This window comes from Triturus cristatus, chromosome 2_2 (genome assembly GCF_964204655.1).
Source record: "Triturus cristatus chromosome 2_2, aTriCri1.1, whole genome shotgun sequence".
In the NCBI taxonomy this organism is placed as follows: Eukaryota; Metazoa; Chordata; class Amphibia; order Caudata; family Salamandridae; genus Triturus; species Triturus cristatus.
The window spans coordinates 258,875,853-258,899,304 of record NC_140582.1 but is presented as its reverse complement, the minus strand read 5'-3'; the positions used below and the strand labels follow the sequence as shown (position 1 = coordinate 258,899,304).

Sequence of the window (23,452 nt, the reverse complement as noted above, 5' to 3'; positions counted from 1 at the left end):
ACTATCAATCACTCAATTGTGCAAAGCTTTTAACTAGTCTCCCACTCTTTTTTCTCTGTCTATTACTTATCAAAGCAGCTTATACACCAGGTATCTAATCTTGGCTTTCCTAGTCTCCCACTCCCTGCTTCCCTATACACTAGTTCTCTTTGGTGATGTGCCGTACTTCTGTGGCCTACAAGTGTGGGTACCAGTAGCCATCTACATTTGATCCCTTCACCTTGAAGGTATAGTGGCACTTTGTTGACTTGCAATATGGGTAGCCAAGCATTTCACAGGTCATCTTAATACAACCCAGCACAGCGAAGCATCAACACAGAGCAAGCAGGCCAAAGCAGCGTATAAAATGTCGTCATATAACACAACATATTGTAGCATAGAATTAAAAGTCAGATCAATGCTCACTTTCAGAAGCTCCTTTCTGGTCTGACTGTTTGTGTCCGAAGTCTTCGGATTTCTCACCACACCAGTACGACTTTGTGAAGGGGAAATACCATGGGCGGGGGATTCCATACTGGCCTGAGAACAAAAGAGAGAGACACTTAAAAGGCAACTGATCACTGTGATTGGCTGGACCTTTCCACTCTGGGATACACGGCTACTGACATTCTTTCGATCTGGAACTGAATCAATCAGAAGGATGGACTGCAAACCACAGTTCGCTAAGCTGCCAGGATAAGGGAGGAAAGATATTGCTCTCTCCTAATACTACATCCAAAGTACCCAATCAAGCACTACTGCAGGCGAGCTTTAGCCACTGCTGTATGCATATGACTTAATGATGCTATCAACCTGTACAACAGAACTTGTGGTTGCCAATAAGGCTGAAATCATGCCTATTTCCTGGAAGCACAGCACATTTCCCCATTTGGAATCAGAAAGCAGAAGAAAGAAGTGTTTTAAGAGGGCCACATATGAATAACACCCATGTGATGACCACTTCTTGGTCCCCAAGTCAGAGGTGTGCCCAATAATGAAAAACCTATGGGAGTGAGGGCATTCCAAGTCAAATGATCTCTCTACTCTCTCTACACATATGTATAAGGAGGCGCACATAAATGAAAGAGTCAGGAGCCATGGGGAGAAATCTTACCACTGACAGGAGTCAAACCATTAATTCAAGTCCTTGCAATCTGGACCACATTGAATTACACTCCATTTGGAGCTCTTTGAAAGTGCTAACATATTTGTTCTATGTCAAGCACAATGCACCTGATTTTAAAAAAATGTTTTTATTAGAGTTTTAGTTTATGAAATATAACATTATAGCGGAATCACTTTGCTAGCATTCGCAGAAACTGATAATATTGTGAGACACCATGAGATAGAGTATACATTGAGTATTACAAACAATAGCATTGTTCCTACTAGTGTTGAGGAATATAAGAAAATGCTAGTGCGAAAACCATATAACTAGAACTTGGGAGACAGGTGGGTTCAGAGGCAGACACGATGTATGAGAACTGGCTAATGGTACATAGGGAATGTGGTAGTTCAGTCCCAGCATAGAAGGGTTGCATGGCAGGGTGGGAGGGTAGGTCCATCATGCGATTTTGCAGCATGAGCTGGTAAAGGAGAAGGTGGGAAATGGTGTGCCGGAGAGTAGATAGGAGGTGTATATATACATAAGGATAGTGCACGTGTTGGGTCCACGGAGCGGAAGTGTCGGGCGATGAGATCACGGAGGTAGATCGCCTTGGGATACAAGGTTTAGGAACTGTGTCAGTAGTGTGTTCCATTCTGAGGATATGGGATATTTACAGATATGGCGTACCTCGTCATAGCGGAGGGAGGTTCCTTCAGCTGTCCCCCATTTGAGTACTGCACCTTGCCATGCTGCCGACGGTGGAGCGGAGGGAGTCTTCCAGTGAAGTGAGTGTTCTCTTGGCAGTAACAAGGTAAGGCTTGCAAAGCGTGTGTGGACGGTGTGTTTCTTTCTGCGTTTAAAAACACCAAGGGCGCATGCCACCCAAGTGTATGTCAGTGACCTCTGTGACCTCAGATAATGTGGTATGGGTACCTCGCCAGTAGGTGATTAGGGCAGGGCAGGACCAGGCATAATGCACCCGATGCAAAGCATTTTGTTTCTGGCTCATCTGTGAGGCAATCTGGCCCTAGTTTTGGAATGATATGCTGTAATGTCAGCCCAGCGTTCCCTTTGAGATAAACTGCTCACCTGGGAAGACTGCTTCGATGTACCAGGTCATAACACCATACAGGAAGGTGTCGAACAGCATCATGACGGCAGAGGTGGTGAGGTTGTAGCCATCCTCTTCTAAGGGACTCTCAAGAAGGTTGTCCCACTGCACACCAACACCCTGCTCCTCAAAGACGGCAAAGTACTCACAGCCAAAGCCAAAGGCTACAGGGGAGAGCAGGCTCTGTGAGGGGAAGAATCCAATCAAGCATGTTATAGTCACTCCCTGGTAAACAGGAGAACTCACTCTGGCTGAGGGCCAACTATTTTGACAGTGACAGCGATTTGCTGCCTTGTGTGACCTTAAACCTCAGACTAAGGGCCTCATTTAGAGATTGTTGGGCTGGTTACTCAGTCACAGTGTTTCACATCCACTGCATACAAGTATCAAATGCTATAATGCACTTGTGGTACGGCGACAGGGCACCCACTACATTTCTGAAGGAGTTTCCAGTCCGTCATTCTCTAATAAGGCCCTGAATACAAACGGAGAGGAGAAGTGAGGTTCTATCTAGACTTCCTGGGCACACTATGCAATCATGAATGGATGCATGGATTATTAAATGATGGGTTTACTTAGTTTCAGCTTAGTTTACTAGCTTCTATCATACACCATTAATATTTCAAACAAAAGCAATGTATAAAAATGTTCTTCTTCATCAATACCAGGATACATTGTGAGCCCCTACACTGGTGGCTGATTTTTCACAGAAGTGTATCATTTCTGTATTACATGGGAGCCTGCAATCCCTGTGTCAAAGCACATATTTAATATCCTTATTCCTTATGAAGTCCCTGTAAGAAAGGAATGACGTAACTGCTCATCTGTAATAAGTAATGTAATTAAAGTTGTGTTCTGACGTTATAATGCCTGCTGCCAAAGCAAGGAGTCATGGGGAAAGGCAGGACATGGGGCATAATTAGAATTGCAGTTTGAACAGCAAAAACAAAACCTAGCTATCACTTTTCCTGATCTGTTTTTTCAGATGACCAGTGATTAGCAAAAAAGAGATATATACTACAGCATGTTTATTTTGGCATAAATTTAGGTAAAAGTAAAAACAGAATCACTCTGCATGTTTCTACAAATTATGAGCTACATCGTTTTTTTTTATTCTGACTTGTGCTAAACAAATTCTATTATGTTTTTGCAACAAATATCGAACTGCTTTTTAGTGGGTTTAATTTAGCACTACAGTTTTTACTTTTGTTCTTCATGTCTGCAGACATCCTAGCTCTCAATTAGAAAGAACAACAACACCAAGAATTTAATCGGTTTTTGGGAAGGGTGATGATATGACCATGTATTATAAGGAATAACGTACTCCCTGACATACATTATAAGCATAGTCCTAGTCATTTTTGAGTTCCATTGCCTTCAGCCTCGCTCCTCTATATAGTCATGTAAATCCTCAGCAGCTTGCAACATCTTTATAATGTACAGCAGCAGGGTACCTTGTCCCATATATAAAACAATCATATTTTGCAGATACGGCACAAATATGTGGTTGCTGAAAGATGGGAAAAAAACTTAAAGTGAGCCTGGACTCAGATTCCTAATCTGTAAAGTAAACACCCAAGTGGCCGTTATTTGGCAGAAGCATTTTGCACATGTTTTTTAGCACTTTCTGCTACAGATAATTATTTATTGGAGTTGTTAGGTTTATGGTTAAGGAAAATGACCTAAGAATTCGCAGCAGTATAGTTCATGCAAAAGAGTTGTGCATAATATATAACCCTGATCGACAGTTGTCTGATAAAACTCAATCAGAAGTTTTGGTAACTTTGAAAAAGTGTGATTTCCATGAAATGCTGTCAGATTATATAGAACATTTGACAATGGCAACCACCGGAAAATTATATCATAGACTCTGGGCCGCTTATTTCACTGCGTGAGTCCTTTGTCATTGTGCAAACTGTTAGCAGAATTTAATTGTGACAACCAGCAAACAGGTCAACTTACCGCGAAGAGTTTGAGCGGGAAACCTATGTAGTCCTGCCACGCCACACACAGCACGTAGGGGAGGTAAAGCGTGAAGTATATGATCCCACCACAGGCTGCCGCCAAGTTTGCCCTTGAAAACAGTGTGCTGATTAGGAAACACTGCAGTATGGTGACTACTCCAAACACGGCCAAGAACAGAAAGACCACGGCAGGGTCGCTGTAGGGGAGCAGGTTTCCCATCTGAAAACAAGAAAAAGACATTTAATCTCAGTTTTTCATGCTGCCACCTTATGCCATGCCGTGTGGGTACAAAGCTCTGACCCTAGAGTAGCTGGTGGGAATGTAACAGCTTAATTCTTGTATTTGTGACATTGCCCATGGAAAGCTGTTAATGCAGAAATCGCAATGTTAAGCAAGCGCACCTCAAATAGCAAGCAGCTGCCTTTGGAAAGAGGTGCGGCCAAGCTGTATCCCACCTCTGTTGAAGCTAATACTCTCCAAAGCATACCTGTCCACATAACAAGGGGAAACGCTGAGGGCAGCACCAGGGGTAAAAGAGAAAGAGAGGACACAGGCAAGGGAAAGAACACAGACAGAAACAAATTCATAAGCAGCTCACATGGACAGATACTGTTGCTACATAGTTCGCTATAATGAAAACAGCACTTCATTCAGAATGGATTACACCAAATATGCCTAGGAAGGTAGAATATGAGCTACCATTGGCGTGATGGAGGCTGTGGTTTCAGGATACCAGAAGTGCTGGTCCTTTGCTATGAATGGACTTTTCCAAGCCTGGTGCCATTTCTAGTCTCTGATGCTGCCAATAAAAAAGCAGGCATTGAGCCGGGGTCATTCTAGCTGAGGTAATGTTTGTGCTGACTAGTTAAATAGATAAAACCTGCATTAAACAAGTTCCCTATTACTAGATTTTCAGATTTAAAAAGGAAATGTGACAGATTTTAAAAGGAAATATGGCAGCATCTTTGCAATCTATAGCATAACTAACCTGCCATTCTCGGATTATCACAGCAGATTTTAAGAAGTGGATTTATCACTGTTTCAAAGTAAATCAAAAGGTCATGCACTAAGGATTCTTTAAAAGTATGCATTGGGGCACTGTTGCTGTAATCTGAACGCAACAGCATCACACGTTGTGATGAAAAGTGTTACACTGTGGTGTACACTGTGAGCATGTTGAGCATGCATTGTGAATACGCCACTTAAATGGGACCTCTGAAGGTTTCTAAAAGAGTAACTGACTGACGCCCTGGGGTCCTGTTCACAAAAAAGGTATTTCATGCATGGACATGTTCCTAAAGCGTCAGTATACTTGGCACAATTGCCTATGTGTATAATCCTAGAAGGAAGGCACCACCGGGTGCCAGCTTTGCTTTTCCTAGCGACTGCTTCCCTTTAGGCGTCATGATCTGGCACATGTTTACAGTAGGGTAAAACAAAATGAAAACATGGAGCAAATATGGCTCCTTCATTCATTGTGGGTGCCCGTCAGGCATTGCAGCGCCGGCCTAATGAAGAGCAAGCCCTATGATGAAGCATGACACCCAACTGGGTGTGTGAGGGTCCTAGTTCCAAAAAGGGGAGAATCCGGTTTCTACCTTTGGATAGGTATAGTTTTACCGACCAATCTTTCTAATTTCCTTCTACTCAGGAACTGCATACTTTGTTTGATAGAATTGATATGTTCTAGGGGCCCGTATGCTGGACCTATGAGCACCCCCTCTATTATTTATATATCCTTCATTCATTGTGTCATTGTCCATGAATGTATGTGAATTCTTAGAGATCAGGGGAAATCTGTAAATTTCCAACGATGGCCTATTAAACGAAGCTAAGGTACCTGCCTCAATCACTTGGGAGACACGCCTCGGGCCTGCTGGCATTAGCAGCCTCCTGTCCCACCACATGCCTCGTGAGTGGTGATGCATACAGCAGCAGATATGCTTTGGCTTTACTTTTTATTGAGGTCAGGGCTAAGAAGCATTTACCTTGTTAGCCCTCCCACTTAACTTATGCATCAAATTTACATGAATCTATATGATGTCAAGTGGGAAGATGGGTACAATTATAACCAAGCTTCAAGGGATAGACAGACTACAGAGGAAAGAACCAGAGACCCTGCAGGGGTGGAGAGCAAAATCAATACGTGTTGGTCATGCAAGAATCATCAAAACAAGTCTTACTTTTGGGAGGGGTGTTTGCAAAAACTGCCTAGTGATACTGCTTGGGGTAAGATGCATGCCACATAATGTGTCTCCCTCCAAGCAACTGAACATGAAGCACAGATCCCGTTTGAAGATAGGAAACCTTCAAAACAAAAAGAACTGTGGCTGATTCAAGAAGTGACCAGCGACAGCAAGACTCACCTTGAGGATCAGCACTAGGAGCCCGGCGCTCATGAGGAGAGGGATGAAGCTGCTGATGAACCAGCTGAGCCAGAGGGTGCCGTTGTCCAGGCCCATGATCCGCATGGTCTCTTTCAGGCGCGCTTCCTTCTCGTACACGATCCCTTTGATGATCAGAGCCACCGAGTAGATCCATGCCAGCGTCATGAATAGAGGCAACGAACGGCTCATCACTCGCAGAAATCTAGAAGGCATAAGAGGTGACACATTGGGTTAAGAGGCGATGAAACAGAGCTGTGCTCCCAGGCAACAACGGAGACACAAGGTCAAATCGCACCTGCTTATACGTTGCACCCTCTGCAAGTGCCATGCATCTGCTCGGGAAAAACCTATCCGCCTACATAACATAACCATAACTCTTCTTAATAGCTAATCGTGACAACAGTATTCTGAGACTGTCTTCAAGAATACAATACCTTCTGATTGCGAAAGATGGTAAGGATTCTGAGGGCATTGCAAGAGGGCTGGTAGAAGACCTTCCTTTGAGTCGAGGTTGGGTTGTTTTTCAACTGTATTTCCACTGCAGGGGAATGTATGCAAAGCATGCACCTCTACCAGAGACATCAAGCTCCCATACCAGTGCTAATTGAATTATACTTTTCCAGCTTATAAAGCGTTTAAATATTTTGTGCGGCATCAACAATGATGCATTTCTCATAATTACAAATAGAGTTGTGTAACGCATGAAGATAAAGGTATTCCAGTAATTCTTGAATGCGTTAAAATTAGTTTATTCAAGTTTAATGGGTTACACAAAGCTCCCTCCCTCTGTCATATGGCGATGGCCCGGACAGTAGACCCTCTCTCTCCAACTCTCAGCATTATGCGCACCTCACAACGTTCCACCTATTTATGTCTCAAACATTTCCAAGGAATATAACACCCGAATGAATCATGCGCACTAGTTGCCACACAACGTTCAGTGGGTTATTTCAAACATAAACAGTCATTTAGACTAAGCATCCATTCGATAGCTCTATATGGAACCTGATGGTAATAGGGTTGGATCCCTTAAAGTCCACTGAGCCTCAAATATTTCCTAAGCTGATTAAATTAATACCACTAATTTGAGGAGACAGAGATGAATAAAAGAGCCCTTCATAAGTTTACTAATTAATTATTTTTCCCTAGTCTTTTTAAAAACTGGGGCCATTAAACCATGTTTCTGAGGTCTGGCATGGACCTGAGCTGTGCTGCTAATTCAAAGTAGAGTCCTAGAATGCTGTTGTCCATATCTTTATCTCTGAATTATGAGGCAACAATTTAGAGAGTGCCAGAGCAGAGTAACCACAAAACAATTAATTCAAAAGATTTGCACAAGAGAGTCAGACGCCATGAAATGAACGGCTGAAGTTCTCTACACGGTAAACACATGGTACTGAACATACATTGTTGTGAAATGAGACCAGCACAAAACTTGCTGCACACGAGGCATGCGCTCAATATTCAGATATGATGTTCTATTTGACAGAACTGAACCACCATGAAGAGTCAGAAGAGAAGGTTTTAGGGGTGAAGGCTAGACCGAAGCTTTTAAACTGATTAACCTAATTAGGACAGTTGACTCATTAAGGCATAACCTGTTCTTTCACTAGTTTAGCATGCACAAGGGAAACGTCTTTCATGCACAAGCTACGTGTTAGTCAACGTGTTTGTGTCCTTAGAAGTTTTGCAGTGGTTTACAGTCTCCCACAGTCGCCTAGGACCTGCCCTTGCGCCCAGGCCCTGATCACTGACTCACGAGACTCTCACGCATGACACTTGACATGAGCAAGCTCATCTGTCTTCCATTGTTCATGATATTCTGGCATGTATGTCAAGATCTGGTGTCACTTACATGTCATCGACATAACAGGGGTAGGGCATCTGCTGAACATATATCCCGGTCTTCTGCTCCGAACCGGTCTGCGTGCGTACAATTGCTTGTTCCAATACGTCCTGCAAGTAAGTAAACCCTCCCCAGACATAGCGCATGTCTTCAAATGGGTCAGCGCGGGGTCCAGGGTCCCAGTACCTAGCCAGGAGACAGAAAGGAACAGCAGATGAAAACGCTTACTCCTCTTACCGCCTCAAGTCTCTAAGCAGAGGTAATTTCTGAAATGCAATCAGCAGTGGTTCGTAACCTTTTGACTTCTGTGGACTGAGTCACTACAGATTCTACTTTTATTCTTCATGTCTGCAAACATCCTAGCTCTTATGCGGACTGAGTCATTATTGGAAGCTTGGGACCTGCAGCCTAAGCAATTTCTATGATTTGAACCTCAAAACAATAAACAAAAATACAAAAACAAGTATACTCTAAACAAATTCTGAAATATTGAAATATTTAGTTAAGTTTGCAATCAAATATAGAAAGAGAGTTCACATTTTTCAATGTTGCATCTTTACTTGTATACACTTTACTAATTTAAATTATTAATTGTAATATTATTACATTTTGTAGAACGATTGCAAGCCCCTTAAGTAGGCCAGAGGGTCCTTGGACCACAGATTAAGAACTATTGCTTTACAGCATTCCAGAGCTCCTGAGCCAGCCGAGGAGACAGGACCTACCCATCTTTAATTTTGTTTGTCCTCTCCACGTTGTCAATGTCCATACGGATCTTGTACTTGACGTGATGGGGCAGCTCGGTGCTGTCCGGGCCCACATCTAAGAAAACAATGCCAGCCCAGAACTTCCTGTCATGTAGTAGTTCCATCGACCTGTTTATGAGAAGCCCTTCTGAGGACACTGGTTCCAGCTTATCTAAATTGACACACTTCAGGAAATAATAAAAATTAAATTAGAAAAGCGTTCATACATGAAGTGCAAGCGGGCACACAAATGCAACAAATCCAATAAGAAGCCGACTAGCATGTATGGTTACTAGGTGCAATGCGTTTAAAAGTGAGCCAGGAACCTCCTGCAGAAAACATGCCAAACGTACATGTCTTCATAGGACTCACATGTCAACAACAGTGAGAAACCTTATCGATGCACTTCCTTCTTGATGCTGGAACTGTACTTTGTTGGACTTACTTCACGCTGTCTCCCTAACCCTTGAAAATATGATGAGCGTGTCCAATCAGGTATCAAACAATGGTATGGATACCTGCATGTGGCCTTCAATTGAGAACTTGGGGTTCACTGAACATGTGTTGCGCACCATATTAGCCATGTGCACCATGTTAATTTATTAACAATATGAACAGACATGTATTTGACATGTGATCCATCAATGAAACCACTCCCCCATCTGCAAATAAATGGTTGAAATTGTCTCACAGTCCACTGCTTTGCCTCCGCCCTAAGCCAATAAGACCGGAACTGGCCAGCAGAAGCTGGAACCAATAATATCAGTGGCACCGAACCGGCATCGCCATGAATCCTGACCTCTCATGGCGGTCGCATTGCCTGCTCTTCCAGAAGGGAACAGTAGCTCCAGCACAACTAATGGCTTCCAAAATAAATACTACTTCTTCCCCTCAGAGACTAAGCATTTAAAACAAAAAAAAAACGAAATCCAGAAACAGTAAAAGAAAAGAAAACAACAAAAACGCACTTGAGCACAGGCCATCCAGCCAGAAACAAAGGTATAGAGGCTTCAGCAGACACTCGCAGGTGTATGCTTGGCTTCACATGCTTCAAACATTTTATTCTAATGAACAGGAGGAAATGTCAAAAATAAGGAAACTACAAAATATCGGAAGCTGGAGATGCGCACTCACAAAACAATAATGACATCAGCACAGAATGACAATGTAGAAGCCTATTCCCATAAAGCACCCGCGCACCTCCATGAACCGCGACACTGTCATGATAACACGGTCGGTCTCATTTAGTGCCTCTCTCCAGGTGTACGTAGGGACGTCAGCAGGCAGGATATCTTCAGGGTGCTTAGCCAGGAACCTGGCAACATCCTCAGCTTTCCAATCAGAGGAGTTGACATGGGCATCCCAGAGGCCACTGCTGTTCTTGTTCGTCAGCAGCGTCTGTCGGGAGACATATCCGCAGATGGTAAATAGGCAAGACGCGGTTGACAAACTTTCACATACAGATTGCTTGACTCAGACATTAGGGTGTTCAATCCACTAATGACATATATTTGACACATCAACAATGACTACAGGTAATCCAGCAAAGCAAACTCAGATGTATGATAGTAGATCTTTCTTCACAAATGTGTCAATGGTGATTCAAGACAAAACAATCTAGTATCTTACCTGTAACATTAGTGTTGTAGAGCTGTATTCTGCCTTACTCTGTGCTATGTTCCAGAATTATTTTTTTTTATTAAGCTTTAGTTTGGATGTTCACCATTAGAGGAGTCAATATAGCTCCACATAGCATCGACTTAGCTCATTTGACCCATAGCAACCACTAACAGGGCTTCATCTGGGCCACTGGAATCATGCAATTCTGTGGTTGCAGTATTTTCCACATAATTATAGATTCTTTGAATAGGCTACATCATCCACCATCTGCCGCATAATCTGAAGACTTTAAAGAAGATTTTTTTCTAGTTCAAGACGAGCAAAAGTAACTAAAAACATGGTGACTCGCGTTCGCGCACAGTGGAGATCTTTCGCAAAGGTTGACTGGTCATCTTTCAACTGGTTATTGGTATATTTGGGTGTTAAACTTGTAGTAATAAAGGGTTTAACATGTGCAAAAATTAGAAAATAATGAAATAATACTATCACAAAATGTACTGCATTATGCCGCATGACTCCAGTGCCCCTGATCAAGACAAAAAACGACAGACAGGGGTGTTCATTCACATTTCGGATTTTCACAGCGAAATACTGTTCACAGAAAATCGTTAGCAGCCACAGCAAGAGACCCAATGCTACTCAGTGCTGGTCCCGGGACATTCTCCTCCCTGCCACCTACAAAGCACCTGGCACAGGGTCTGCAGTTTTACTTCAGTTCTGACCTCCATGGAGTATGTGGTCAGGTCATTCCAGCACGACTTCTGCACAGAGGAACGACAGCCTCTACCAACTACAAATCGTTTGTTGGTGTTCGCGAATGCTTCCTCTCAAAACCTAGACTATAGTATGCCAAAGAGGGAGTAAAGGTATTTCATTATTTGTACTTGAATTGTTAAACGCTGGAAACGTGGCAAGTATGTGTAATGGTGGAGCTGTGACGTTCAGCAGTAAATTAATGTTTTACCATTAAGACCCAGCTACTTTAAGAGTGGAATAAGAGTATTATTGACTATTTCGGTTATATAATGTTGTTGACATTTGCACAGGGCACATTCTGTCTTTGTTGTGGAATCACAAAGCTTTCTTTAGTCCGTGCACATAACACTCCAGATCCTACCAAACTCAATAGCTCTACTTATCAGGCTCAGGTGGATAAAAGAAAAGCTGTGTGGGCCATGATGGGATCCACACCTGTCCTCTGCGTGTTAAACAGACATATAAAATGGGCAACAAATTGCTGCCGGGGTTGAATCAGAAGCGGGGCCACACTTAGACATCCTGCGGTGCTGTGCAACATCCATTTTAGACGGGAGAGCCCACTTCTCTCTGAAGAAGACCAGTGGAATAAAAGAGTGGCAGATTACGGGATGAGGCCAGGCATCGCCCGAATTGGATCATGTCACGTGCAGCCGCTCACTGCCGAGTGACTGGATAAAGCAAGAAAGCAAAAACGTTATTTGACACATGACTGTGGACCATGCAAGCTCAGATGATGAAGGATTCTCTTCATAAAGAAGGAAACTAAGAACTCGTTCTGCAGAACTTATCAATGCCCACTAGGTGGCAGCATCGCTTAAGAAAGAACAAAGCACAGTAGACCGCTCGGCTAGTCTTCCTCGTCAGCGTCCTTTCTGAAGCGTCGTATTAGAGACTCATACTTTTTCTATTCAAAATCTTTTATCCAATTCGTTTTTTGTTATCCTTTATGCCAACCCAGATATCCACTCTTTTGCCCGTCACATTGCTCTGGTTCACAAGCGCGGCTTACCTTTGTCCAGTTTTAAATCTGAGATGCCCTAGAGGTGAGATGTACCACTACAGGCCCTGTCGCCGTGTGTTTTTTGGTGGTCCGGGGATTCCTCTCACTTGGTCAGCCAGTAAAACGCGAGCACTGGCCTCTCTCACTCATTGAGTCTGGCTATTTGTTTAGCATACAAGAGACAGATGTGTATTTGTCGGAGGCAGTCCAAAGGCACTCTACTTGATGCTTTGCCTTTAAATCGGACGTTCTTTTGCCTGCAAGGCTCTACCTTAGCGTTCAGTCCTTGCACCCTCTATAGATACACATACTAGGGGGTGCAGCACACTGGATTAAGAGTGAGCTTTTGGCTTCATTTAGCAGACTATGTCCAGGCTTGCATTTGTGTTTAGGCATATGCAAAAAAAATTATATGTGCCTGTAGCAACAGTTTTGCACTTTGAGGATATGTTAGAGACACCTTGAAGTGGCGGCTGCTTGTATTTGTGGTGAGGCGATCAGGCGAATATATCGCCCCACTTTCAGGCACTTTTGGAAGTCAGGAATGCCCTTAGGTGCAACCCCAAAGCTCTCAATAGTGGTCCGTTATAAACAGTGTTTATAACGGGCCAGGATTAAGAGCGCTGGAGCTTAGGCTGAAGGCAGTGCGAGTTTCTCACACTGCCTGACAGTGTATAAAAATAAATAAAACTATTTTAAATTTGAAAAAAATATATACTTACCTACTCCTCTCTGGTCCTACAGTCCATTGCAAATGGCAGCAAGGGGTCTCAGAGACAACTCTCCTAACCAATCCAGATGCTGCTCTCATGCTGTTAACTGGCATGAGAGAAGCACCAGGATTGGTTAGAGGAGTTGGCTCAGCGCTTCTACTGGCACTGGCAGCCTGTTTAAGACAACTGGGGTTGGGGAGGTTTAAAGTGCGTATGTCAGGCTGGTCGTTGCAAGACAGCCGGACAAAGTGGCGTGCATTTTGAAAATGTGCACCACTCCTCCTCCCCTGCAGCCAGTCAACAGCAATGGCCCCACCCCAACGCTTGGCTTGGGTTGGCAGGCTACACTGAAAAATAAAATGGTAATAAAATCATTTTATTACCATTTTATTTTTCATGTTTGTGGTGCTGGCAACAGGGTGGGCGACGCGCCCCTCCACCCTAATGGAGGAACCGCCACTGGAGACACCTGCTGTTCATAGGGCGTCCTCCTAAGTGGTTCCACTCAAAAAACATTTGAATAAATGTTTTTTTGGGCAGCAACAACATGCTCAGTCATATCTAACTTATGATAATGAAGACCGTCCCCCAACCATTCAACACAACAAGTACATACACCATCTTCAGAATCTATTTCCCACCATGGGGGTCAGAAGCACTGCATGCTCGGGTTTGAAATAGTATCAGAAACACAATTAAAAGCATCATATCAGGGCGGCAGAAGCAAACACCCTCAGAGAAGGCACGAAGATGTCAAAGATCAGGTCCGACACTTCTACAACTTCTTCCTGCTTTTTACAAGTACTTTGGGCATATAAAATGACTATGACTAGTGTGATAAGGACTGTTATGAGGGTGAAAGACAAAGTGGTAAGAGCCAGGCAACATGCCCGCCCTTGGATCTACAGCGAACATGGTAAGAACTGCAAGGGGAAGACCTGGATTCTGAGGAATGAAGATCGGGCCACAGGACAGGCGAACAGATCTGTGTCCCGACCACAGGCCTCTGACAGGATTACACACAATGAATGCATCAATTCAAAATATTATCAATTCATATTTGAATGGCTTAGTGTTCAGTATTATACGGTACTTACTTTTCAACAAAAGATATGCTCAAGAGGCATATAGAAATATAAGGTCAGAGATGGCGCAGAACACAGACGCAGCGTTTAAAAAATGCACTCAACATTTTCGATTCTATGATAGATAAATTAGGGGAAATACAGCAACTGGTGCATGCAGTAGAAAGGCAATCTTCCTGCATTCAACAATCTAAGACTACAGCAGCCTCTTACTCAGGGAAGGTACAGGTGTGCAAGGTGGAGGGATTAAAAATCAGAGGACAAAAAAAGGATGTTAGAAGGGATGTGGTGTCGATGCAAGATTGAAAGGCCGAGAAGCCTACACCAAAGCGAACTGGTACACGGAAGGAAAAGTGGTTGGCTCGGGGAGTAAATGACGAATTTTTCCACACTGATTTCCAAGTCAGTTAAAACAAAAGTAGTGTTTATAGGCAACACACCGGAAAAAACGACAGCTACTAACCTGTATCGTTAGTTGAGTAATCACACAAGTCCGCAATCCTTGTAATGTGTTTCCCCCTGACTGTGGTGCTACCCTGCCACACACACCAGGTCCAGGAAACTTTGCTTAAAACTCTGATTTTAATCTATGCACTGGAGAGCACTCGATCAGCCATTTCCGCAGTACAAAGGACATCTGGTTTCCATTTGCAGAACTCTTCTCTGTAGCCTGTACTCAGCCTCTGACCATAGAGAACATTGCACAACAAGCATGCCTGCACCAGATCCCCACAGCTCGCCGCACCGTGAACCTGCCTTTCTACACCACGCCGCACAGCCGCGCAGCCTGCAGCTGGATACAGAATATAAAAGCATTTTCTGAAAAATCTTCTGTATTCTCCCTAGTTCCACCAAGGTGCAGTCTCAGTAACCTTCTTGTCCCATTGCTCATGCACAAAATGAATATCTGGCTACAGTCTGACATTGGAGAGTGAAAGGTGTGAGCCTGAGATGGAGAAGGGCGGACGAAGGCACAACACAATAAAAATTGGAGCCTAACTCCTCAAGAAGTGTCAGCTGTGTCGTGATTTCAGTAGTTTCACTCCCACAATGTAAGGTCGCCAGAATACTGTGACATGACGTCATCAGTCCATCCTTATGCACTCTGGGTGGCATGGTCTTAGCCCAGTGCACTTGAACCATCTGGACAAACACTCCTTAAGGCAATGATTTTGAAACACTGTGTTCTGCGAACATGGCGTGAATGATTGAAACACTGTGTTCTGCCAACATGGCGTGAATGGGCAACCCTACCCTAGTGCTGCCTCTTTCAGTGACCGCCACAAGCTGGAACATCTTACACAACATTCCCACCATCATGGTTTCAAAAATGTGAGCCAATTCTGGTTTTTCAAGAGCGGTTGTTTCCTCCAGCGCCTCTCTCTACCAGTTTAAGAATCTGACCGAAGATTGAAGATGGACAGCAAACCAGAAGAGACACTGGTCACAGATAACTCACTGAAATGCCCTAGTCTAAACGGATGTGGAGAAGTACAGAAAAGAACGCAAAACAGCGCTAATTCCTAACAACTCAAAATTGAGATTGTCTATCCTGCAGAAGCAGTTAGACGATGTCTTTTTTTGCAGAGATTCCCTCTAGTAAACCACTTTAAAATGCAGCACAGGCAGAAATATACGCTAGAGCGGTGCATCAAGGCCAACCAAAAAAAAAAATACATCGCAGTGTGTATAAAATATCTTGTAACGCTGGCATTCCAAAAGTTGTCCGGGTGGCCCAGATCAATGACAGATTATCAGAATAACCACAGAAAAACCTTTACATACAATTGGCTTCCCTGAAAATGTGGCCTGGATCTGGCCTTTATGGACTTATATGGAGAACACCTGTGGTAAAGAAACTTTTCTTGGGGTGCTGAAAAGCAAGTTAATAACACATACTGACCCGGATCAGATCCATCTCTAGGCTGCTCTCGAAAAACTTCCACACCTTGGGCCTCATCTCTTCCCACATCCCTCCAAGGTCGCGAAAAACACCCAGCACCTGGAACGTCTTGTTCACCTGGGAAGGGAGTGCAAAAAGTTGAGTTAGAAAGAGATAGGAAAGTGGATGTCCAAACCTTGCATCTTATATTGCAGCTACAGAAGTCATATGAACACTATTGGGAAAGACAAACTGCACTCCACCAGAGAAAGCCATTTTATCTGCAAAGTCCCAGCAACTTTTTCTCATCACAACCACTGCCCCAGGAAACAGCAACTGTCCCAGAACTTGTATGCTAACTTGTCTTTAACCCCTTCCCCGCTCATGACGGAACCGCTCCGTCATGAGCCACGGTTGCCGTGTGCTCATGACGGAGCGGTTCCGTCATGCCACGACCGTTGGCGGCCGCTCCGCCCACGCGGCGCTGTTTCCCCGCCTGTGCCGGGGGACAACGCAACTGGGCGGAGTCATGACGGAACCGCTCCGTCATGAGCATAGCTCAACCGTGGCTCATAACGGAGTGGCTCCGTCATGAGCACAGCGCCACCGCGCTGCCCCCCCGCACCCCCCAGCGCTGCGGCGGAATTCCCGCCGCAGCGAAGGGGTTAACGGACTAGACCAGATGCAGGAAAATGTGGGGCTACTTCACATCCTCCCATTTATGAAGTGCCAGCTCAGTAAGCGAACAGACTGTCTTTGTGTGCCCTCTCACACCGTAGAACCAGCTGCAGGCCATTCCTAGAGAGCGTGCAGAGTTCCTGCTATTTATAAAAATATGTTCCCTGCTGGATCACGTGTTATAGAATATAGTTATTTTCTGGTCAAAGGCTGGAACCTCCTTCCCTTAATGCCCACACATGCATTACTGGATGTCTATGCTGTTTGTATGTGGGTTCTCCCATGCTGTGATTTTATTTCCAGGGCCTGCTTGTCATTTACAGTGCACTTCTAGATACCCAGTGCTCTGACTTAGTCCTGTTGAAACTTTTTCAAGAAAATGAATGTGCAAGAGATCTCTTTGTGACCAACTAAGGCCGCTTAGGGACACAAAGACAGACATTCAACAAAGGTCCTTGATCCTTGTGTAGTTCTGATCATTAATGGGAAAACACCACCATTATGGTTATTTTTTGTTTGTCCAATTCAAGGTATGAAAATCAAGAGAGGTATGTAACACTCAATGGCACTTGGTAGGTGTGGTCTAGCAGTAAGGGAAAACAATTACCTGTTCGTAAGTGAGCAACTGAGTTACCACATATAGGGTCTGATGTATCAAAGGTTATTCCTCATTCAGTGTTTGTGGAGAACACGTTGACACATAAGGGCCATAGTCGTTTACGCTTGGTGAACAGTTTCTAAGCGTTACTAGTTGCCCAGAACATCCCTTTGTGCCCTGATACATACTCAATGGGGTATTATATCATAGAGACGTAGAAGACCATGTTGGGTGGGAAAGACTGAATTCATCTGGACCATTGATTTGAAAATAGTTGGTCCCGATCTGCATTGGTACAGAGAGCAAAAAAATGATGGACTGGAATGTGGCACCCAATAATTTCCAGATATCCACCCATCACATTTTGTTCTTCTCAGTCACTCAACTTAAGTAGGGTGGGCATGCCCATATGTGAGTCCTACTGCTGAGTCATGAGGCCCAACACGACAAAATGAAGTCTAAGTTTGCTAATATTCCTTTACAATGGGGACGTGGCTTAGTGCATCATACTGGACTTTTATTTTTGGGGTGGCGCTAATAATGCTTTGCATTTGATGGGTTCCTGTCCATAATGGCACAGTTTACAAATGCGTGAATGTGGCCCAGAATAATTACCAGAAGGTCTGATTAATTCAAGTAATTTATCCACCATCCGTATTGTTTTTGTCACTAAATCAATCACTTCACCCCAATATCGGTTCAACATCCATTTATGTTCAGCACAGCAAGATTTAGTCATTTAATCTGATATTTCAGCTGGCATGGCTGTCTGGGCAAAGCTGTAAGAAACAGAGCATATCTTGGTAGTCAACAGTGACAGTCACCCCTCAATAATGTGTTTTAAAATGTTGCTTTAAATAGGTAATGCAGGAGATGTAGGGAAGAGACCAATGAACAGACATGAATACCATTACCAGACAGGATTGGATTCATGCATCACCTGGGCAAGTGTGACAATCAGATCATCTCTCAACAAAACAAGCATTCCCTTCCACACTCATTCTGCATTTACTTTTAAATTACACACTCACAAGTCCTGTGTAAAGCACTTACTCAATTTCTCCAGCCGTCACATCAGCAGTTGGAGGCACATACTGTAGCTTAGCAGGCAATTGCTTCTACATGCTGCGTGTGCAAAAATGTACTTCCCCATAGGGAGCATGTCTAGATGTTTGGGTGGCTGTACATCTCACACATCCGCCGTGGCTTACCTCAGACATGAGCTGTCTGGTGGCGGGGGTGTCGGGCGTGTAGAGGACCTTCCCAATGAGCAGAGGTTTCAGAGCTGTCCAGACCATGCGGGAGTAGGGGCTGGACTCCAAAGTTTTCATCAGCTCGTTGCAATAAGGCGCTACGGACAGAAAGCACAAGTCACAAGGAAGTCAAATATGGTAGACCAAAACTCAGATGAACCCACCAGTTGGCTAGATGTCACAAAGGATAATTTCCATGCCTGTGTTGCGTTATTCTCTACTGGTGGAGATGAGACGGTTTTTGATCACTGCTTCATTTTTACAGGGGGGTGGATTGCTGCTTTATATCCAACTAAACCAGCAGTGCTTAGGGTTCTAATAATATATTTATCCTCAAAATCAAAATGTCACAAACGTCCCTCTGCAAAGTGAGAAAATTGTGAAACCTATTCACAATGGTAAAAACCAGCAGTGCATGAGACAATTGAAGTGCTCCGAAGGCCAACCACCAACCAGGATACAATGCTCTCTGCTGGAGTGAGTAAACAACCTAATAAAAATCAATCTAGGTAATTCGTTTTTCCCTTGCAGCTCTGAATAGCACACACAATGCTACAGCTGTGATAATCTGTGCGTAAGCAAAGAACTATCATTCAGCATGAAGCTGCGCAGCCCGTGAGACTTTACGTACTCAAAGTAGGCCTCAAACTGCAGAACAGAGTAAGCGCATTGAGTCAAAGAAGGGCACGTAAAAGGAGCTCCTGGAACTGTGCAAAGCGAACAGTCCAGCTAAAGTTCAAGCACAGGTATCTAATTGCAAGAGTCCATCCCACCCCTCCACGCTCATCTACACTCGGCGTCCAGGCAGAAGCGAAGAGATCAACTCATCGCGGATTATAAATAGCTGTTATAAATGGTGCTAGTCAACAGGAAGCCAGAGGCAATCGCATTTATAGCCAAGGCTGACTGATTTGGCTCGGCAACAAAGAACAAAAAAAAGCATGCCCTAAGGAAAAATACCAGTAGCCATTCAAAGAGATGCTACTTTGAAGCAAGAGTTCACTTAATGGGTAAGAACTATTTTTAGCTGGTGAGGAGGCAATATTACAAATAGGATGCTTTTATAGCATGTATGGGAAGATTGGGAAAAGGGGAGAGCGTGTGTCTGGAGGGCCGACTGAGCGTGGGTTGAGAGTAGAGGATCGTTTGTGTAGGAGGGTGGGTATGTGAGTATATCTGTGTCTCTTTCTTACTTTATGGATCGGTCTTTGCCACAGAGGTAAGCAAAGGTCTCCAAACAGGACACTGTGCAACAATTATTCCACATGCCATGTGCATTATCCTTAAACTCAACATTTAAGGTAGAAGACCAACTCTGCCAACACCATCCTGCTGCCCAGGGCACTTACTGGTGGAATTGTCGTAGAGCACCTGGGTCTCGTCGTCTGTGCCGTTGCCGGTGTTAAACAGAGCCTTGTAGTTGTTGTCCTCGTACCAGTTGAGGGATTTGATTTTGAGGCCTCCACCTTCAGGGTGACCACACACGATGCGCGACACTGCTTGGTAGATCTCAGTTGGCGTGCTTGAGGAGTTCATGTGCGTTAGGAACTGCACCTCCTGCCTCATCTCTCCCCAGCTCTTCATGGTCATTAGCTGCAAACCACCACAGAGAAAAAAACACGACTTACTAAGGAAAGAGAGAGGAATACAGAAGAAAAAGCGTGGCTTGAAATGTACGGCATGATACCCGATTGGGACACAAGAATGATGCCACCACTTGTCCAAAATTAAAATAGATGATTTAATGGTCAACTTTAATCTGCTATAGCTACTATTATATCAGATAAATGTTTTGCCCTTTTTAAGATATACACTATCCTTAGCCATTTTAATAGTCCCCGCACTCTTGAACCTCCCAGCACTGTTAACTGCCCTTCTTTATTGGCACTGCCTAGTTCATCTAGAAGTGTCTCATCGATTAGAAGCAGTACCACTTTTCTGTATTCTTTTGTGGTCACCAGTGAGGTAAGAACTGGTGAGGACCCACTTGCTGGGCCTCACATATATTTGCACCACAGCACACACAAAGTCAATTGCACTGCACTAGGAAGATGTTCCAGTGGCCGTCTGCAAGCAGCATACAGCACTGCCAGGACAAATAGATGCCACTTTAATTGAGACCCATTGTTCAAACTCAGTCAAATAAACAGTGGTATCAGCTGGCAGAGCTGCCCATACAGACAAGAGCCAGAGTTGAGGTATCAGTGTTGGACGTGGACAGCTCTGAATGAAGATTTTCACACATTTTAACACCCTATTTGTTCCGATCTTGGCCTATTTTAAAGGCTGCTGGCAGACTGAATTGCAACAGAGGGCCCGGCACTGATGCTGGTTTGATTTAATTTGTGTGCATCATATATACAGGGATGATAGATATTGTGGGTTTTTGTTGCAGTAGTCCCCCCACTTTTTGCCTGGTATTTGATGCAACTTTTACTGAAGTGCGCTGGGTTCCTGCTATTGTTCCTGGTCAATTGACATCCAATAGACCAGGCCCTTAGCACCTCTATCAGTCTCTAGGAAGTGGTACACCTGGCAACTACGGCACATGTACTAAATAGGGTCCCTTGAGCTGCAGCATATCTTGTACCACTCTAAGGGACCCGGCACCGAACACATGCAGGCTGCCACTGCAGGCTGTGTGACAATGTGCTCTAAAAAGTGAAAACACAACATGACACACACCTGTGTGCCATGTTCCCTATCACTGCATGTAATATTTGTAAGTCACAGCAGGTCTTACAGCCCTAAGGCAGGGTGCATAACATTACATGCGAGGACATATCTGCATGAACAGATATTCCTCTGTGCTGGCCAGTTCCATTACTGACAGTACAAATGAACAGGGAAGCCATATTGAGGTATGTACTGGGCACTGGTCAAAACGAGTTTCCCAGCTACATAATTGCTTCACTGAAACATATGGTGTTTGGTATCTAACACATCATATTAATAAACTCACACTGATTCCAGGGATGGATTTATTAATACCTGCACCCAGAGGGTGCCTTAGAGGTACTCGCTGAACCCTTAATTGCCATTTTGTGAGCTGGCTGACTGGTCCAGTCCAGCCTGCCACCACAGACGAGTTTATGACCCTCTAGGAGGCAAGAGCCAGGCTCACAGAAGTCAAAAACAATGCTTGTTCTGGCCGGAGGCATTTACACCTCCTCCTCCAGGAAGGCTAGTAAATCAGCTTATCAGGGCAGGTGCTTCAAAGGCATCTGCCGCCTTTGATATGCGACCTTAGGCCTCCCCAAACAGGGGAAATGCCACCACCTGGCCAGGGCTCATTTGCCACCAGGACAGGTGGGGAAATTAGCTATGCAGGAGGTGTGCTGCGCTGCCAGGCTGGACAAACCTCTAGAGTGGGCAGCCTGAAGTGAACACGAAGATAGGAATTCCACCATCTTATGTGTGGTGGAATTAGGAATTCTGGGACAGGATGATGCCCACTCCCCGAAATAATTGGTCATCTAGGGGGCGTAGTGACCCCAGGGGAAGTAGCCCAGTGGCTACTGCTCCTCACTCCCCTTTATGTCCCTAAATTGAGAAATTAGGGGACGCCCCCATATACCAGGACCTCGGATTTCGATGGAGAAAAAGAAGTGGACACAGAAGAAGGGCTGACCCACGAACCGAGGAGCAACTACTGACCTGACACCAACCCTGCTCCCTTCCTGCTGCACCTGGCCCTCGTGCAGAACCTGATTCGTCCAGCCACTGTGCAGACTCCGAGAAACCCGGAGGGCTGTCATTTCTTCACCAATCACCAGAGAAACTCCCTTTGTGTAGAGGAGCTACTCCTCTGCGGCCGCAGGCACCAAAGAAGCAAGACCTGGTTCACCAACCTAGCAATTACCGGGACGAACAACACAGCAGCAGCCCAGCAAGAGGTAGCATCGCTCCCACAGGGCAGATCCGTCCCCCCCTTGTTTGGACTCTTTACACCGTGTACCTCTTTTTGGTCCAGTATATAAAGAGCCCGCTTCCTACAGGTATAATGTAGGAATGATGGTTGTATGTATTTAGGGGCTCGCACTTTGTGGAGCCTTTTACAGGATAGGCGAAAAGGTTACCTTTTCTAAATCACTGTGGCTTAATCTATTTATATCTAGAACCTAGCGAACAACGCAGCAGTATTGTAACAGATATCTTTCCAGTAGGGAGGAGATCAGGGTGACAGGCATGTTTCAATTAGGATTGCACGTCTGGACATCATGCATTTACAGGATACCTCCAACAATGCACAAATTCAGACTATAGAAAGTCAACCGAATGCTACCATTGTGTGTTTGGGTGCTAAAGTATACCATAAATAATACATGAAAAACTGGGCCTATTGGCATTTTAGCACAACGCCGCAGAAGTTGAACATTTGTCAACTGACATTCCTGAACAGTGACCCATCTCTGTTCCATAAAACACCTGCTTAGCTGCTCCTAGCCAGAAAGCAACCGTTATATAATAACCAGCCTCTCTTTGGAAACTGCTAATGAGCAAGCAATAGAAAGAGGCAAGTTAAAGTCGGACACAAAAGAAATTAGATTGCTTCTCGTTCCTGTTGGGTAAAGAAAGAGGCGAGCCTTCTGGCTCACACCTTTACTTCCAAATTAGAAGAATTGTTTAACTGTGTTTTCAGCAATGCTCCCGCTTAACATTTAGATAGCAAAACACTTTACCTACTTAGTATTATGTACTATACCTTCCCACACAGCAGAC

The 23,452-nt window shown here is 44.4% G+C and overlaps 1 protein-coding gene across 1 annotated transcript in view; it reads right to left on the bottom strand.

Annotated features, from left to right (window-relative positions):
* The window catches only part of ABCA1 (ATP binding cassette subfamily A member 1), a 185,655-nt gene that overhangs the window by 65,547 nt on the left and 96,656 nt on the right, over positions 1-23,452 (bottom strand). The window contains exons 9-18 of the mRNA XM_085641305.1: positions 20,080-20,323; positions 18,689-18,828; positions 16,223-16,339; positions 10,343-10,540; positions 9,122-9,327; positions 8,406-8,582; positions 6,530-6,752; positions 4,161-4,382; positions 2,177-2,381; positions 406-519 (exon numbers count right to left, since the gene is read on the bottom strand). Coding sequence (XP_085497431.1) covers positions 406-519; positions 2,177-2,381; positions 4,161-4,382; positions 6,530-6,752; positions 8,406-8,582; positions 9,122-9,327; positions 10,343-10,540; positions 16,223-16,339; positions 18,689-18,828; positions 20,080-20,323 — 1,846 coding nt within the window. The remainder of the gene's footprint in view (positions 1-405; positions 520-2,176; positions 2,382-4,160; positions 4,383-6,529; positions 6,753-8,405; positions 8,583-9,121; positions 9,328-10,342; positions 10,541-16,222; positions 16,340-18,688; positions 18,829-20,079; positions 20,324-23,452) is intronic.